Source organism: Convolutriloba macropyga, chromosome 15 (genome assembly GCF_964194025.1).
Source record: "Convolutriloba macropyga chromosome 15, txConMacr16.3, whole genome shotgun sequence".
Lineage (NCBI taxonomy): Eukaryota > Metazoa > Xenacoelomorpha > Acoela > Convolutidae > Convolutriloba > Convolutriloba macropyga.
This window is the reverse complement of record NC_134482.1, coordinates 1,969,819-1,989,799: the sequence shown is the minus strand read 5'-3', so window position 1 is coordinate 1,989,799 and position 19,981 is coordinate 1,969,819. Positions and strand designations below refer to the sequence as shown.

General features: G+C 33.9%; 1 protein-coding gene across 3 annotated transcripts in view; it reads left to right on the top strand.

The window, feature by feature from the left end:
- LOC142354044 (uncharacterized) overlaps window positions 1–18,362 on the top strand; it is a 38,337-nt gene extending 19,975 nt beyond the window's left edge. For all 3 annotated transcript variants that reach the window (XM_075406314.1, XM_075406313.1, XM_075406312.1), the window contains 3 exons: window positions 2,103–2,333; window positions 4,572–4,854; window positions 17,792–18,362. In XM_075406314.1, coding sequence (XP_075262429.1) covers window positions 2,103–2,333; window positions 4,572–4,854; window positions 17,792–18,198 — 921 coding nt within the window. In that variant the 3' untranslated portion in view covers window positions 18,199–18,362. The remainder of the gene's footprint in view (window positions 1–2,102; window positions 2,334–4,571; window positions 4,855–17,791) is intronic.
- The last annotated feature ends 1,619 nt before the right edge of the window (window positions 18,363–19,981 follow it).

The following is a 19,981-nucleotide window of genomic DNA, read 5'->3' as shown; positions in this document are numbered from 1 at the left end:
ATTTCGAATTCTTCATTGCGGCTGATTGTCTGATAAAATGCTAATAAGTATGCTACTTTTTTGTACGATTGTACTCAATTGGCCCCCGTGTGCCACAGTCGTCACAAGAAATGAAGAGTGAACATAGTGGAAGTCCTTTTTAATTCAACTTGCACCTCACAATTTTTCCATAGCAATTTTACAGCTAATTTCCGGCCTTAAACTTTGGGGATGAAAGTGGAAGAGTGAAATAGGCAGAATTCCAATTTTTTCGTCTTTTAATGCTATGAAGTGAAGACCAAGAAAAAAATTGATGATCGTTCTTTTGTCAAGAAACATGTAAATAATTAGAACTAGACCTGTGAGCAACTAAACTTTTCAAATGAAGGCCTGAAATGCCCTCACGTCATCTTATTAAAAGCGATTTTTTTTAAAAAAAAAACTCGAGCTTGAGATAAGACGTTTGTTTGTCTCCATTCATGTCGAGTCTTTATTAGGCTTTATATTCAATAAATCCGAGTTTTCTTTAGCGAGTAATATTATTTCACAAATTAAATGAGTCAATGGAGAGTTTATTATACGCTTTCTAAAACAAAATCATGATGTTTTGATCCGATTAAATACGTACATGGTGGACATCATAGTTGGTCACTTTTGTTTGCCGTCAAATCTTTCGCAAAGTTGTTCCAGAGGAGAACGGGCGTTTCTACGGAGGTTGCCACAAATAAATTTCTTGCCTAAGAAAATCAATCATTACTCTGTTTCAAAAGTCTTTAGTTTTCCGATGAAATTAATGCACATGGGATGAACGCAATGAGCTGAAATTATTTTAAACTCTTAATAGTCAAATATTACTTTCAATTTCTTTATTGTGACAGATTTTCTAATAAAATCCTATTAAAGTATGCCACATTTTTGTATGATGCTACTCCATTGAAAAAAATCGAGGAAACAGTTTTTTTATTAGTTTGTCTTGACATCCAATGCGAAGTTAAACGTATACTACTCAACATAGTGAGAGAAATTAAAATAGTCCACTTAAGCAAACGCGTTCCACATACTCAACGTTACCTCTTTAAAATGTCCCAATAATGAGCAACCTCCGCAGCTCAGCAGTTGTTTTTTCATTTAGTTGAACTAATTTTGTTGCATTGCACCAGAAAAAAATTGATTTGATCGTTCCAGACGTTATTTCTGCATTGCAGCAGATCACAGACTTGGAAATTCAGCCAATTTAAACAAACAAGACTTTTCTGGCTGAAAAAAATCCATTCCAACAAAATGCAAAAAAGTTTTACTCCACTCAAGTCAAAGGTCGGAGTATATCCTGTTGACCAAATTTTAAAAAATATATGGGAACAGAAAGTTTTTTTAGATCTCAAATTGTTTATCAGTTAAGTGCTTCAGTCAGTTTCTTAGTGGAAGGTAAATTATTTACCTTGGCATGACTTTTACGAAGTTTATTATTGACATAAATATTGGGAACAGTTACACTGCTGAGATATTGAGTCAACTTGTTTTATTCTTGTTTCAGCTCTGAATTTATTATTTCTTTTTATTATATTCAGCGCTTATTCACCAATCAATTATTTAGATTTTTTGTATAACAGTTTTTTTTCTACAACAGTGTGATTATAATCTCCTGGCGCTCAAATATAAATGGTAGAAGGGGAAATCGAAGAAGGTCGTTCTCTAATGGAACGATACCGACGCTTCTTACGTTTTGAAACCGACGGAAACCGACTGTTAGAGTATACACTCTAGTAAATACACTCTAGAGTTGCTCTAATACCGACGATTCTTACGTTAAAATACCGACGAAAACCGATCAAAACGATGAAAAAACGTAAGGGCTTTGATCGGTTTTGGCGAAGTAAAAACCGACGAAAACCGACGATTTCTTATGTCTGAATTCGACGAAATTCTCAAAACGGGTGCCGTTGCTGTGGAATGGGTTAGATTTCCTTTTGAACAAAAACTTGTGCCATATTAACTTACCTTTCGAAAAGTTTTGAAGAATTATCTTTTTTTTTAAAAAAAACGCCGGCACTGTTGATATTGTAACTGGTGCTTAAAGCAATAATAATTATAATTGAGTGTTTATATAGCTTATTAATTTTCAGATTCGAAACGGGAGAAGTCGATCGATGTACTTCGCCTCGTTCGAGGGTGAACAAGGAAACCCACACCAGTTCCACCCTCAACACCTGCATCACCCCCATACGGGACCAGTAGGAGTGGGTGGGGGAGGGGGTAACATGACAGATTTGAATGGACCAATGGCAGCCATCAACCCAAACTATAACCCGGATTTCTTTTGGCCACCGTTGTCTCATCATCACCACGTCCCCATGGTAACAATGAAATTGATTAATTTCAAATTTTTTAGAACATTTTGGTTAAACCCTCAAAGAATCGTGATTATTACATGCTTTTTCATGACATGCAACAACATTCCAAGTTCAACTCAATACTCTAAATGATCTACAAAGGAACATCCCGAAGCCCCCATGTTGTTACTGAAATACATCTCGTGCTCCTTTTTCGTACTCCTCGCTCATTGGGTGAGACAATACGTTTCGTGTAGAATCAAATAGCGTCCTCACTCATTGGACATTACGAATGAGGTAAAAGCTATACTTGTTAATTGCTCTCAAACGAAGTTTGTAGCAATTATATTAGTCCTGTTGGTCTTTATTTATGCGATTTTTCGCTTGACCGATTTTTCGTCTGACCCATTTGACCTTTCGTCCTCAAAAACGGGATAAACAGGTAGAACCCAGCGGGCAATAACTGCTCTTAGAGCCTTTCAGCTCACAAGTCTGCAAGTATGTGATTCACGGAAACTGCTTTGGAGAGTTGTATTGTGTGAAGGGCGGTTCTTAGAGGTTGACACCCCATCCCCCCATCAGCCCCCAATCCCCACTCCTGCACATCGTTCAGGCTGAAAGGGCCCCGTGCAGCCAAAGATCCCCCACCGTTGCCCTCCCCCACTGTTGCCTCCCATCAGCCCCCCATGCCCCCCCCCCGCCTCGCTCACCTCACGTCCCTTCAATTAAGCTAAAACTAAAACTTATCTAGTTTTTGACAAAGCCAACCGCTCGTCGGTCGTCTGAGAGCAAGTCCCCCGACGTTTGTCGGTTATGTATAGTATTTTGTATTCCAGTTTGTTAGAATATGAACTCTAGCAAGACTTGATTATAAAATAGCTTCAAATGATAGCTCAATAAAGGAGAGCGTAAAGATCTCGCAGTGTCGACCACACTGCTTTGTGGAGAGCACAAGATCGCAACCAATTAAGAGATTGTAGGGTCGCAACCCACAAAGGTTCCGAATTTCGTCTCACTACAATGGTGTTGACAAAGAATCAACATATCAACCTAGTAGTTGTTAAAATAGTTTGTACTTTTTTACTTCAATTTGTTTTTCAAATTGTTACTCTGCACATACACAATGAGGACCGAAGTCCGCATCCTAAGTGCTTTTGAAGGAATCGAGATTTGGAATTATTATACCCATAAAAAAGCATTGGTCGGGATCCTGAATGGCGTTTATGGCGTTTTGACCATTTTTTCTACTTTCTTATTTTGTTCTATTGCGATCCAGTGCCCTTACCAATACATTTTGATGACTATTGTTCTAATTTGTGGAATTTCAACACAAAGAACTACAAAAAAAAACAAAAAATATTTGGTTTTAAATCGCACATTTATTATAAATTACAGTGATCCATTGTTCAATAGTTTTTAGCAATTGGTATAATTTTTCTGTTTTCAACACATCCCTGACTGTAAGGTCTTTCTACCTGTATTAAAACACGTTTTGTGGAATCAAAACGGCACAATGGTCCGAATGCTCAGCTTTAGATAATAGAGGCGCTAGCTCGCAATGTATTGCGACTTGTAGTCGGAGCCATAGGAGATTGTAATGTTGTCTAACTAAAGCAAAAAAGTTTAATCCAAAGAAAGAGTCAACATTTCCAAGATCCAGTTTTTCAACTGAATCAGTCTGAGAGCCTATTATTAAAAGACAGACTGTTATTGTAAATCAATTTGTTTGCCAACTTTAATGCAACCTATAACTTTTAAAAAACACATCTGTTGAATCATTTGAACATAAGAATATGGAATAAAGTCAACAGAAAGTCTTGCTTTTTATTTAAAATTTGTACTTTTTTGTTTTATTTGTGTTGTGACGTCATTCTTCCGGGGTGTTATCTTGATGAAACTCAAAAATTTTTAACCTTTTCTCACAATACGTCCATTCTACGATCTCAATGGTATACCCCAAGTTTTGTTGTTCGTTAGTTCCACTTGAGAGGTTTTCCAGCAATTTTTTTTACCTGTTTTTGTTCATATCTTGGCGCTCGAATCGGCTTCTGATCAGACCGTCCCAGACCGAAGTTATCCCTGGAAAGACAAGTTCCGGACCATTGTCCAGACTAATTTCCACTCGAAGACTTTTCCAGACCATGTGATTCGAGCGCACCATGCGAAGATGGTCTGATCAGAGACCACATCGGTTTGGAAACCTCGTCCTGGGTAGCTGCAATAATGTGAGCTCAATAAAAATTTGTTGTTAATTTGCTTTAGGGGAATGACCCCCGCTTGATGGATCCCGCGTTTATGTCGAACACAAGTGAAGTGAAAAGACGAACAACTGTGCATAACAGAGGCAACAGGGGATCACACTATGAGAACATAGACAGCAGGATGGCCCACTTGGGCGCTTCTAAGGATGTGGTGGGAGGGGTCAGTATCAACCCCCCTGCTTCTCATGTTGTGATGGGGGAGCACAGAAGGGGAGGGGGAAGTAGGGGCAGCTATGATGAGCAGATGATGAATGGTGAACACTATCTCAGTCCACTACAGCTGGGTAAGTTTGGAATTTGAGACAGTAATCTTTCAAAAAAAAAAGAATAGATTTCGGATCTAGTCTGTTTCGGTCCTCAATGTTTTTTATGCTCCCATTTTAATGCTTTTGTTGTTATAAAGCACGTTAAATTGTTTAAAAAAATAGCACGTGCGCTTGAGTAAAAAAAAGAATCTATTCTGTTCCCCTCCAGTGTTTTTTATGACCCCCAGTTACAAATTATATGTTGTTATATAGCAGGTTACTACGCAAGAAAATAGCACATGCGCTTGGGGGTCATAAAAAATTTATGCTCACTAAGCTGCGGGGGGGGGGGGGGACTCAGAATAGATCCAATATTTTTTCTAAAACATTAGAATACACAATGACACCAAAATGCTACGTACACCTAAAAAAATTTTAAAAGCCTGTCGAAAATCAAATAATACCACATTTTGAGCTTAAATCAATTTTCTAGTAACGGGTAATTACGTTTTTACTTTTTTAAACACCTATTAGGCAATTTATATTGTTTTCACAGAAGTTTCTAGCCTCATAAGAGTTACATATACTGTCAAGATTTATAATGACTTTTGATACAATGACCTTCAATGCAATCCGAGCAAGATGAGGAAAACAATGATAATTAAACACGTGCTGAAACCAAAAGTTCATAATTTCAAACGATATTATCAAAATCACTTGGTCTTTTCGAGATTTTTTTGTCCAAAGGTTTCGAACTTTTTTGTAATTGTGGCTTCGACATTACCGAAAGGTTTTCAAATAGATTCAAATATTGATTATTTGCTGACGATTACAATATCTCTTGCTCCTATTCTTTGGAGAAATTGTTGACAATCTTTGATTTAAGCACAGGACCATTATAATGTTGATATAACCAGAGGGATGTAATAATTGCCCTTATGAACTCCCTCGAAGATTTTAGGACATATATTCGAGTTGGGCAAACTTAAAAGCTGTCATTTTGGAGCTGTCTTTCCGGGCAGCAGAATTTGAACCCTTATAAGATTAGCATTAATGCCAATAATTTTTTTCTAAACTAAAACTATTACAATTAAATTACTTTGAAGTCAAATTGGTATGAAATTCTAATTTGATAGGCTAGCAACTAAAGTTTCAGAGTCATTTTGAGTCACATTTAAATTTAAATACATTTAACTAACGTCACGGAAGACCATTATGCAAAAGGCGTAGCAGTTACGCTAGCTCGAACAAGTCCGATATTTTTGCATGTACGTAGAAGTGCGTAAATGGGTTAAGTTATGCGTTAAAATGGTTACAATCAATATCAAATTTTCCCGAAAGTATGCCGGTAATGTTTTTTTCTTCAGAACAAAAAACAATCAAGTAATTAATCCAAATTATAGCGACGCATTTCAGTCATTGAGATCAGAAAAAGACATAGAAGTTTTAAAAAAAGCTCTTGGTCATGTAATGAAGGATGAACTTTTTTGTAATTGTGGCTTCAATTTACCCAAAAGTTTTCAAGTAGATTCAAATATTGATTATTTGCTGACGATTACAAAATCTCTCGCTCCTATTCTTTACAGAAATTGTCTACAATCTTTGAATTAAGCACGGGAGCATTTTAATGTTGATATAACCAGTGGGATGTAATAATTGCCCCTATGAACTGCCTCAAAGATTTTAGAACAACTATTGGAGTTGGGCAAACTTAAAAGCTGTGGTTTTGGAGCTGTTTTTCCGGGCAGCAGAATTTGAACCCTTATAAGATTAGCATTAATGCCAATAATTATTTTCTAAACTAAAACTATTACAATTAAATCACTTTGAATTCAAACTGTTATAAAATTCTAATTTAATAGGCTAGCAACTAAAATTTGAGAGTCATTTTGAGTCACATTTAAATTTAAATTCATTTAATTAACGTCACGGAAGACCATCATGCAAAAAGCGTAGCATTTACGCTAGCTCGAACGAGTCAGATATTTTTGCATGTGCGTAGAAGTGCGTAAATGGGTTATGTTATGCGTTAAAATGGTAACAAACAATATAAAATTTTCTCAAAAATATGCAGGTAGGAAAATCATTTTTTTTTTCAGAACAAAAAAACAATCAAGTAATTAATCCTAAATATTGCGACGCATTTTTGTCACTGAGATCAGAAAGAGACCTGGAATTGTTAAAAAAAAACTCTTGGTCATGTAATGAAGGATGAACTTTTTGTAATTGTGGCTTCAAAATTACCCAAAAATTTTCATGGAGATTCAAATGTTGATTATTTGCTGACGATTACAATATCTCTCGCTCCTATTCTTTACAGAAATTGTCTACAATCTTTGAATTAAGCACGGGAGCATTTTAATGTTGATATAACCAGTGGGATGTAATAATTGCCCCTATGAACTGCCTCAAAGATTTTAGAACAACTATTGGAGTTGGGCAAACTTAAAAGCTGTGGTTTTGGAGCTGTTTTTCCGGGCAGCAGAATTTGAACCCTTATAAGATTAGCATTTATGCCAATAATTATTTTCTAAACTAAAACTATTACAATTAAATCACTTTGAATTCAAACTGTTATAAAATTCTAATTTAATAGGCTAGCAACTAAAATTTGAGAGTCATTTTGAGTCACATTTAAATTTAAATACATTTAATTAACGTCACGGAAGACCATCATGCAAAAAGCGTAGCATTTACGCTAGCTCGAACGAGTCAGATATTTTTGCATGTGCGTAGAAGTGCGTAAATGGGTTATGTTATGCGTTAAAATGGTAACAAGCAATATAAAATTTTCTCAAAAATATGCAGGTAGGAAAATCATTTTTTTTTTCAGAACAAAAAAACAATCAAGTAATTAATCCTAAATATTGCGACGCATTTTTGTCACTGAGATCAGAAAGAGACCTGGAATTGTTAAAAAAAAGCTCTTGGTCATGTAATGAAGGATGAACTTTTTGTAATTGTGGCTTCAAAATTACCCAAAAATTTTCATGGAGATTCAAATGTTGATTATTTGCTGACGATTACAATATCTCTCGCTCCTATTCTTTACAGAAATTTCTTACACTCTTTGATTTAAGTACAGGTGCATTATAATGTTGATATAACCAGTGGGATGTAATAATTGCCCCTATGATCTCCCTCGAAGATTTTAAAATATTCGGGCAGCAGAATTTGAACCCTTATAAGATAAGCATTAATGCCAATTTTTTTTTCTAAACTAAAACTATTACAATTAAAACTCTTTACAGTCAAATTGGTATGAAATTCTAATTTGATAGGCTAGCAACTAAAATTTCAGAGTCATTTTGAGTCACATTTAAATTTAAATACATTTAAATAACATTACGGAAGACCATTATGCAAAAAGCGTAGCAGTTACGCTAGCTCGAACGAGTCAGATATTTTTGCATGTGCGTAGAAGTGCGTAAATGGATTACGTTATGCGTTAAAATGGTAACAAACAATATCAAGTTTTCTCAAAATTATGCAGGTAGGAAAATAATTTATTTTTCAGAACAAAAAAACAATCAAGTAATTAATCCAAACTATAGCAACGCATTTTTGTCACTGAAATCAAAAAAAGACCTAGAATTGTTAAAAAGAGCTCTTGGTCATGTAATGAAGGATGAACTGTTTCGTAATTGTGGCTTCAAAATTACCCAAAATTTTTCAAGTGGATTCAAATATTGATTATTTGCTGACGATTACATTATCTCTCGCTCCTATTCTTTACAGAAATTGTTTACAATCTTTGATTTAAGCGCAGGAGCGTTATATTTTTGATATAACCAGTGGGATGTAATAATTGCCCCTATGACTTGCCTCGAAGATTTTAGAACACATTTTAGAGTTGGGCAGTTTTAAAAGCGGTCATTTTGGAGCTGTCTTTCCGGGCAGCAGAATTTGAACCCTTATAAGATTAGCATTAATGCCAATATTTATTTTCTAAACTATATCAACAATGCCATGCAAAAATATACATGCAAAAATATTTGACTCGTTCCAGCTAGCGTAACTGCTACGCATTGTGCATAATAGTCTTCCGTGACGTTAGTTAAATAAATTTAAATTTAAATGTGACTCAAAATGACTCTCAAATTTTAGTTTCTAGCCTATCAAATTAGAATTTCATATCAATTTGACTTCAAAGTGATTTAATTGTAAAAGTTTTAGTTTAGAAAATAAATATTGGCATTAAGGCTAATCTTATAAGGGTTCAAATTCTGCAGCCCGGAAAGTCAGCTTCAAAAAGACCGCTTTTAAAATTGCTCAACTCTAAAATGTGTTCTAAAATCTTCGAGGCAAGTCCTAGGGGCAATTATTACATCCCACTGGTTATATCAAAAATATAATGCTCCTGTGCTTAAATCAAAGATTGTACACAATTTCTGTAAAGAATAGGAGCGAGAGATATTGCAATCGTCAGCAAAAAATCAATATTTGAATCTACTTGTAAAATTTTGGGTAATTTTGAAGCCACAATTACAAAACAGTTCATCCTTCATTAGAAAATGAATATTGGCATTAATGAAGGATGAACTGTTTTGTAATTGTGGCTTCAAAATTACCCAAAATTTTTCAAGTAGATTCAAATATTGATTTTTTGCTGACGATTACAATATCTCTCTCTCCTATTCTTTACAGAAATTGTTTACAATCTTTGATTTAAGCGCAGGAGCGTTATATTTTTGATATAACCAGTGGGATGTAATAATTGCCCCTATGACTTGCCTCGAAGATTTTAGAACACATTTTAGAGTTGGGCAATTTTAAAAGCGGTCATTTTGGAGCTGTCTTCCCGGACAGCAGAAATTGAACCCTTATAAGATTAGCTTTAATGCCAATATCTATTTTGTAAACTAAAACTATTACTATTAAATCAGCTTGAAGTCAAATTGGTACGAAATTCTAATTTGATAGGTTAGCAACTAAAATTTGAGAGTCATTTTGAGTCAAATTTAAATTTAAATACATTTAACTAACGGCACGGAAGACTATTATTCAAAATGCGTAGCAGTTACGCTAGCTCCAACGAGTCAGTTATTTTTGCATGTGCGTAGAAGTGCGTAAATGGGTTATGTTATGCGTTAAAATGGTAACAAACAAAATCAAGTTTTCTCAAAAATATGCAGGTAGGAAAATATTTTTTTTCAGAACAAAAAACAATCAAGTAATTAATCCTAAACATAGCGACGCATTTTTGTCACTGAGATCAGAAAAAGACCTGGAATTGTTAAACAAAGCTCTTGGTCATGTAATGAAGGATGAACTTTTTGTAATTGTGGCTTCAAAATTACCCAAAAATTTTCAAGGAGATTCAAATGTTGATTATTTGCTGACGATTACAATATCTCTCGCTCCTATTCTTTTCAGAAATTTCTTACACTCTTTGATTTAAGTACATGTGCATTATAATGTTGATATAACCAGTGGGATGTAATAATTGCCCCTATGAACTCCCTCGAAGATTTTAGAACACATATTGGAGTTGGGCAAACTTAAAAGCTGTCATTTTTGTGCTGTATTTTCGGGCAGCAGAATTTAAACCCTTATAAGATAAGCATTAATGCCAATATTTTTTTCTAAACAAAAACTATTACAATTAAAACTTTTTGCAGTCAAATTGGTATGAAATTCTAATTTGATAGGCTAGCAACTAAAATTTCAGAGTCATTTTGAGTCACATTTAAATTTTAATACATTTAACTAACGTCATTGAAGACCACTATGCAAAATGCGTGGCATGTACGATAGCTCGAACGAGTCAGATACTTTTGCATGTGCGTAGAAGTGCGTAAATGGGTTATGTTATGCGTTAAAATCGTAACAAACAAAATCAAATTTTCTCAAAAAAGCAGGTAGGAAAATAATTTTTTTTCAGAACAAAAAAGCAATCAAGTAATTAACCCAAATTATAGCGACGCATTTTTTTCACTCAGATCAGAAAAAGACTTAGAATTGTTAGAAAAAAGCCCTTGGTCATGTAATGAAGGATGAACTTTTTGTAATTGTGGCTTCCAAATTACCCAAAAGTTTTCAAGTAGATTCAAATGTTGATTATTTGCTGACGATTACAATATCTCTCGCTCCTATTCTTTACAGAAATTGTTTACAATCTTTGATTTAAGCACAGGACCATTATAATGTTGATATAACCAGAGGGATGTAATAATTGCCCCTATGAACTCCCTCGAAGATTTTAGGACATATATTCGAGTTGGGCAAACTTAAAAGCTGTCATTTTGGAGCTGTCTTTCCGGGCAGCAGAATTTGAACCCTTATAAGATTAGCATTAATGCCAATAATTTTTTTCTAAACTAAAACTATTACAATTAAATTACTTTGAAGTCAAATTGGTATGAAATTCTAATTTGATAGGCTAGCAACTAAAGTTTCAGAGTCATTTTGAGTCACATTTAAATTTAAATACATTTAACTAACGTCACGGAAGACCATTATGCAAAAGGCGTAGCAGTTACGCTAGCTCGAACAAGTCCGATATTTTTGCATGTGCGTAGAAGTGCGTAAATGGGTTATGTTATGCGTTAAAATGGTAACAAACAATATCAAATATTCTCAAAATAATGCAGGTAGGGAAATAATTTTTTTCAGAACAAAAAAAAAACAATTAATCCAAGTAATTAATCTTGGTCATGTAATGAAGGATGGAACAGAAATGTGGATACTTTAAAAAGTATGGGTTGAAAACTATGGGCGGAAATACTTTGCAATAAAAATGTAAATCCTTAAAAAATAGAAGTACGAAGAGAAATCTCACCTTTCCGAGGTTTTATATATATATATATATATATATATATAAAAGAAATAAATAAAGAATATAAAAGGAAGAAAAAGAAATATAGATTTAAATGGATTTATTTAAATAAAGATTTAAACGGAAAAAGCTAAATTTTCCCTGTTATAAAAATTATGTGCTGATAGAATGGAAATAAAGTGAATCCGAAATTCAAAATTGATTCTAACAGATTTATTAATGTCTACCCATCGTCATTTTTAGCATTGACATAAAACCAAAACATTCACCCAGGAAAATCTTAACCGATATTTAAAGCCAATATCAAAGGGGTCTGAGCAGAGATAATTTGCAACTCACGAAAACCTAATCATTGGCAACATCGGGTGCCTTATTTTGCAGACAACCTTTTGTAACTGTTCTGAAGAGCGTCAAAGCCTCTCTTTGTAGGTCCGCTCGGAGGTTTTTGTAGTCTGAAAAGGTCTGAATAGTGGTGGTTTTGAGCGCATATTCAGGGCGAAAAATGGTCGCACGAGTGTCTGATCTAAGGCGGTTTGATCAGATGTTGACTTGGGTTGAGTTGAATGATCGAAAAGTTTTTTTGAACTGATAATTTTTCTCTCGCACAATTATGCAGGAACTTTAGAAAGTATGATTATGTTGCAACATTGCAAAATTGTCTGGCATGAACATACTTGTCCTGAAAGATCTGTAAATATCGGTCAGATTATATAATTTTTCCCTGACGTTCATTCTCTTGGACAACAAAAACTATAGTTCTACAGTTCTACAAAGAGTTATCATTCCAGGCCCTCTTAGAGTTTCGTAGGACTTTGGTATAAGTTTCATTCAAATTACTGTCAATTTTCTTCTGGTGCAGTTGGTTGTTCAACTTGCCTTATTCAGAGCCAAATTTTACAGTCAGACCTCTTCAAGTTTTTTAAAATTTATTTCTGAGTTCTTATTCTCAGACTGGAGCTAGATTAATTAATTTTAGTCAACCGTTTCGGTGAAGTTTTGCTATAATAACTAATTAGCAGGTCATCAATCAGAGAAAAGAATTATGATAGTTATTGTAGAATAGATAACAAAAATGATAAAGAATGCCCACTGAGAAGGCCGGAATACACTGCCTTAACAAAATTCAAGAGATTAGTTAAATGAGACCTTGAATAACTGGTAAATTGAGTTGCTTTATATTCCAGTGCAAAATGAAAAAAGCATGACAACTTGGTACTTTCATAGTATTCACCTGATGCAAAAATTGTCAGCGGGGTCCCAAACTAAAAGCTGTTGATACGTTTAGTTTAGGTACTTCCGAAAATTGAACAATACAGTTGAAAAGAAAAACAAATGAATTACGCTTCATTTACGAAGAAAAATTCATAATTTGAAGTTGACCACGAAATCCACAAAGCAATGATAGGGGAAAACCCATCTTTTGAAAACCCACTGTAGACTGTAGGGGAACAGCCAAACTTTTAGTGACTGCATCTAATTTTGTTGAGAGAGACTAGCCAACAAAAGACTGCTTAAAAAATTACTAACTTTTTTATCTGAGATTTTTTGAAATTATTGATAGGTCATGCCATGGAAATTGTTTGTCCTTGCTTAAGTTTCATTACACCGCAGAGGTATATCACAAAGTTTCTACCTTAGTAAAATTCGCTCGAAAATTAGATGCATAAAATGAACGAAATCAGGAGACATCCTTTGTATCTTATTTTTCGGAAAAGGGGTTGCGCCATTTTTGCGAAAAATAAATACTCTAAAATTGTAAACGCGCGCTTTTTGAGCACGCAAAGTGATTGAATACTTTGTAATAAGCACTTCAATAAAGAAATAATTGAAGTTTTCAAAACTTTAAAATGATTTAAATACAAGCAACATTATATATATGGTGAACGTCCCAGTGCCACAAAAACTGATTTTTTTTCCGAAAAATCTCTCGCTCAACAAAGGTTTTGTATATCAATGTGGGACTGGCCAATTTTAATAAGTAGTAATAAATAGTACTAATAAGTAGTAATAAAGTAGTAATAAGTAGTAATACCTTTTAATAAGTAATACCCTTTAATAAGTAAAACCCTTTATTAAGTAGTAATAAGTTAGTAAAAAATTACTGGTAGCAGTAATTAAGCTTTGATAAACACTTTTATTCTCAAAAACGCATATTAGGTTACGCTTAATTGCGGATTGTAGTGCGAAATCGAGTTACGTTGCGTCTGAAAAAGAGATACATAAATCTAGTAGATTCGTGATACATAGAGCGCAAAAAATAGGATACATAGCTTGTACTTTAAATTCGCGGTTTAAATTTGGACACTTTTGCGAACACGGGTTGCGCACAATTCCCTTCAATTTTGCCTGTTTTAGCTAAAGTAGCTATTTTTCGCAATATTGTTGCATTTTCAATGTATTAACATAGGAAAAACGAACACAAGATACATAGATCGGTCATATTTGCCCGTGAGGATTTGGGTATACTGTTTTCGTTTTTTGGGCTCAAAAGCTCTAAAAAAATCACCTGTAGATTTTACTTTATGTTTTATTGTGAAACGCAGCGTCTATTAACCTAAACGAAAAAAAAAATTAGGCGATTCATACAAAAAAGTTATTTAAGGCTGACGTAAGAACACTCCTACTGCTGGGTGTGGCCATTGCTACAGAAGTTTTTCCTTTAAACTCCGGAGAAATATAGGATAAACATAAAAGCGATTCTATTCTTATAATTTGGTTCATTTTACATATTAGATAGTCAAAAATTTTAAACACTTGTCATTGCGCTGTAAGCATTGGTTGAAGTACAAGCACTATTTTGTCAAGTCAACTCCTACTCGAGCACTCAATTAGTTTGACATCCCAGAAAAAAAAACAAAGATCTGAATTGAGTTTACATAGAATCAGTCTGCTTGACACTACACATAGGGTTCCCTGCTGCCTTCAACAAAAACGACCGGAAGTTGAAATAGCTTCTCTATTTTTTTTCATTTAAAATATGAATAGAACTGAGATAGAGTAGTAGATTGTAAAGTAAAACGAGGAGGCTCGTTAACGTGCGTTTGCACATGATGTTCCGACCCGTGCACATCTACATTTTTGACCTAACTGTCTTTTGACTTACATTTTTGCAAAGAGATAATCAAAAATAGACAATTGAGTTTTAAAAAAATTGTTACACAACCAAACTAACAATTGAATTGAATTATGCTGTGCCGCATTACAACGAGATCTGCCATTAAAAAGACTACGAGAAAAAACAAAAACATCAAAACAACCAAAAAAGCAAAATAAAAAATTTCACAGCAAAAACTCAATATCTTAATTTAAAAGCACCTAGTAACAACGTCAAATTACCATCAGACAAAACCCCAACTACACAAATTTACTTTTGTTCTAACTACACATCTGATAAGATTTTTTTATGAGACTAAGTAATAAGTCGACAAAAAACAGAAAAAATGAGGCGAAATTCAAAAATCGATCAAAACTTTTTAAACCGAATAATTCCAAAAGTCTTAACAATAGTTAGCATTTAACAAAATAATTCTGCATGAATTTACTAAAGTCGTAATGGTAACAATAGGACCTGTCTCTGGTTAGACGAATTCATAGGAACGGAAAAATATCCAGAAAAACTCACAAAATTACAAACAACAAATTACAAACATTACGAAAACAGAAATTAGTGAAGCCATTAAAATCATTAGCTATTATTTGAATAATATGTATTCTTATTTCAATTTCTATTTAGACTAATTCAACAAAAATTATACTGAATGAATAAATAATTTCAATTGCGCCACAATTGAAAATCATTGGGATCTGTTATTACGCGATTGTGCTAAAGAAAGAGAAAAAGAAACAAAATTACACCACTCACATAAATTTTTATGAAAACGCATATAGTCCAACAATTAAAACATCAGTTACGTCATAATATCAGTAAACATGTTACTTTTTAAAAAACATGGAAATTGATGGTACCTCTCAAAAATGATAATAAGTTGCAAATTGACGAAAAGAACAACAAAAACTGAAAAAATTTAAAAATCCTTAAAAGTGTTAAAATTAAAAATATCATAAACTTTAAAAATATTCGCAATAAACTGACTGCCTCGTGTAACAAAATGTCGAAGCCATTAAATTTTTTCTACCTCTAGTTATTTTTTGAACAGCTGTTCTTTTTACAAATTTGACTCCTATAAATCAACAAACATGAACAAGTATATTAAAACCACGAAAATTTTGAGAAAACCCGTAGTAACAACGCCATTAAATTCAATAGCTTTCAACGGAAGCTAATTATTACGCTAAGTTACGTATAAATGATACAACAATGATGTTTGGTATTCTTAAGTCATCAATAAAACATTACAATGCGCTATTGACTTTGAAATCAACAACAAGTACAGGCGAACTCCAAAAAATAAGTACAAAAGTGCGAGAAGAAAGTGTCGAAGCCATTTAAAGCAAAGTTTTTCTCTGAAATTTTGTCCATGATCCACTCAGAGTCTTCTCCAAGCCAATGGGACATATCACTACCAGGATATTGTGATAAGATTTCAAGAGGAACCAATAATAATAAAATATCCAAAGTTTTTTTTTAAATTTTTTAAAAACATGTGGCATTGAAGTCACATAACAAACACTTAGCAGATAAAATCTCTAACCGGAATAATTTTGGTTGCAGTAGAAAGGAAGGAGGTCCTGTCATTAGTGAGACTGACTTACAATTCACGAAATTAAGGTTATGATCTGTTAAAAGAATTTCTCGAATAATCATTTTTAAAGTCTTAACAGCCCTTAGCTGTCCATTGAAAGCTCTGGATAGGTTAACGTAACGCTCATTACTTTTAGTCAACAAGACTATGGCATAGGACTCCAAAATTTAGTAAAACTTCAAAAAATAACTATGTTTAAAACTACGAAAACTCAGAGTCGAACCCAAAAAAAACATGAGCGGTTCCTTGAAAACAATTTTTTTGTTCTTTGGGCTTCATTGGACTGTAAATCAGGTTGGTCATTAACGGAACCTAGATATGAAAAGTGACTAATTTCCAAAACAAAACAAAATATGAAAGGTTTTCTAAAAAAAGCTCTCAAATAGAATTCGATTTTTTTTCATAGTGAACTTCCCTATGAGACAAGAACTAGTCTTTTTAGCGCCTTTCGTCTATTCGGAACTAAAAATTGTTTCTTTTTGGTGGCGTGAAATGTTATTTTGAATTAATATTTTAATAAACGAGATCTTAATTTGAAGAAAAATTACACTAAAGGTGAACAATCATGCGAAATGTCCCGTGTTCACAAAAAAAATCACAAAAAATTTTTTTAGTTTCGAATTCTACGCTTGGCGAGCTTTTTAATGATACCACTCACATTTCTGTACGATGAATATATCGATCGGCCAAAATTTTCCGAACAAAAAAAACCATTTGAGTATATAGTTCCTCCCCCCACAAGTGGGGTCGGAACAATAATTGTTACAGCAAAGTTTTTTGATCTGCTTTTGTTACTATTTTTGCCTTGTTTTTATTTTCTGCTTTACGTAATTTAAGAAAAACCTGACACATCAAGTTCTTCTCCAGTGTAATTGTATGACCTCTTCATTTTTCAGCTGTTTCTTTGCCATTCGAACTAGAAAGGGTGAGTTCATTTCAATAAATTTTATTGGTGATTTGTTGTTCTATATTAGTTTTTTTCCGAAAAACGTTTTCCTGTATTATAGCGTATTTGCTTAATTTCTTGTCTCTGTTATTCTTGTTCAAAACTGTCTATGAATTATGTCAGGAGCATGTTTGCGCTGGCCCTGTTTTCAAATCTTTCATACCATTAATAATCTTGTGAACGTTGATTTACCTGTCAGTTCTTTTTTTGGACTATATTATTTTGCTCAAATTAGTTTTTTATACACCATGTGCTCTCAACTTTGATACAAAAGCTGTCAAAACGGAATAAAATCATCTTGCCCTAGAAAGTGCTTAAATGTTTTTAGTGTTTGCATAGCTGACTGCTGACTACTAGTGACTTGGATAACATAATCACGCTTATTTGATTCAATTCAATTGTTCGCGTATGATAGAATTTGGCAAAAATGAAGGCTTAAGAATTAGATAGAGAGTTAGATAGTTAAGAAGAGTTATATAGTTAAGAATTTAGCGATTTATTAGGAATTAGACAAATTCCTAATAAATCGCTAATAAATCGTCGTTTCAGACCTGATGCCTCCTGGCTTGACCACTGACCCCCAACAGCGTTCTGCCAGTGCAAACAACGCCCCATTTTCCTCTCTGGCATACGAAGTTCCAACCCGAATGGAACCCATTAAAATCACAGTACCACATACAACCTCCACGTTCTTGCCAAATGACGAAAGCAGTTCGATCCCCGGTGACTCCGCTTCAGCTGTCACTGGGGTTTCAGACCAAGGTCAAGACACGAGTTCGGAGATAACAGAGAGAGGAGACGGGGGAGAGGGGGTGGGGTCGATGGCGAGACGTCTGAAGAGTTTCGGAGTTGAAGAGAGCAAGGACAATAGTCACGTTTTGGATTCGAGAGATACCCTTTTATCAACTGATACTGTTACTACAACTGATACAATTGAGCGTCAGTCTGACGTTTAAAATTCACAACCAGGGTCGAGATATTCTAAAAAAACGTGTAGAAAAATGCTTAATGATAAAAGTTTTTAACATACCGACAGCTGTTAAACCATCTCGCTAACGCAAGTTCGAGATACACTGTTTCATGTGAGTTTAAAATTTCCCAAAAAATTTTTTAAAAAATGGAACAATTTGAAAAAATGCAACAATTTGATGACCTAATTCAGCAGTTTCTGATTGTTTTGTAAGAAACAATGTTCAACAAAATTGCTTTTCAATCGACCCGGGTAATTGCCAGCCAACTAAATAAGTCCCCAACTTTACACCCACACTGCTTAATTTCACGTGAATTTAGTTTACTTTTCATCGAGGTTTCTTTTTATAAGTAACTAACAGTGGACTTTGTTTTGAGTTTGATATTATAATTTTGCATAAATAATCGGATCTAGTCTGTTCCCCCCTCCCCCGCTCAGTAGGCATGTATCTTTTATGCCCCCAGGTGCACGCGTGCTATTTTTTATCTAGTAACGTGCTATATAAAAACACACATTTTGTAATTGTGGGGAATAAAGTACTGGGGGGGGGGGGGGGTCAGAATAGATCCAGTTGATCAACAGACTGTTTTTGCTAATTTTAGTGACGAAATAGGGCAATTCACTCTTTTTGTCTCATTATTTTTGAAATCTGAAACATGTAAATTAAAGTAACCACCTGTTAATATTACATGCTAAAAATTTATGAATCAAACATTATTTTTTTAAAAAAAATTGGAACAACTTAAGGTCCATCCGGTTTTCTTAACAAAAATTAAGTGTTCGAGCATCATACGCAAGAAGCAAATGTTTATTGCAAAGATCAGCTTGGTTATCAGAATTTTGGTCACTCGAAACGAAACAACAAGCAATTCGGCAGGAAGCACTTAGATTTTTTTAATGAGTTTAATGACTTCTGAGACGGCCCATTAATGTTGTAGCTTGACACTCAGTCCAGGTTTGTCTACATGACGACACGATGAATGACAAGAAAATTACTTTCCCGAAAATTGAAAAAAGAAGGCTCGTGGGAGACTGTCGTGCAGAAATTTAACCAAAATTTCGAATGATTATGAAAATTATTTTGTTGCAAAAAGCTAAAAGCCTTTCCATTATCAAAAAATAATAATTGAAGCAAGCATTGCTTTCTAGTTAAAACAGATTTAAAAACGTATTTCGTTGTTAGAAAATGAACCCAAAATTTCTTATACATCAACTTAAATTCGTCTTTTTTCTGTCAAAGTGAAATAAAATACACAATGTTAGCAAAAAACTAAGTACAGCATAATTTCTGTAACAAAGTACCGCTTTGTTTTTTCACTGTTTACCGAGTCGTTACGAAAAGAGATGTCGGATTTTTATGGACAAAAAACAAAACCAAATCAACTTGAATACAAAGCATTCAATCAGTGCACAGTATGCAAAGGTTAACTGAACCTGAAAAAGAACAGATCCGAAAAATCGAATGGAAGAACCCTAAAATTGTGCGAAAAGTTAGTTAACGACGTTTCAAAAGATTCCAAATTAGAGTAACTCACAGCGCTTACTCTTGCAACGACACAATTTTCAGAAGTACAGTTAGACGAATTCTCAAAAAAATGGAGTTTTTTTCAAAACGAGCTGCAAAAAGTCAATTGGATTATCTTTGTGAAACTCTACAGTTTAATTGAATCACATTTTAAGGCTGCTTTGTGAGGTTTAAGGGAGTCAACAATAATCATGAAGTTCAACAGTTCTAGAAAATTTTTAAAATCAACTTTTTGTGATTATTG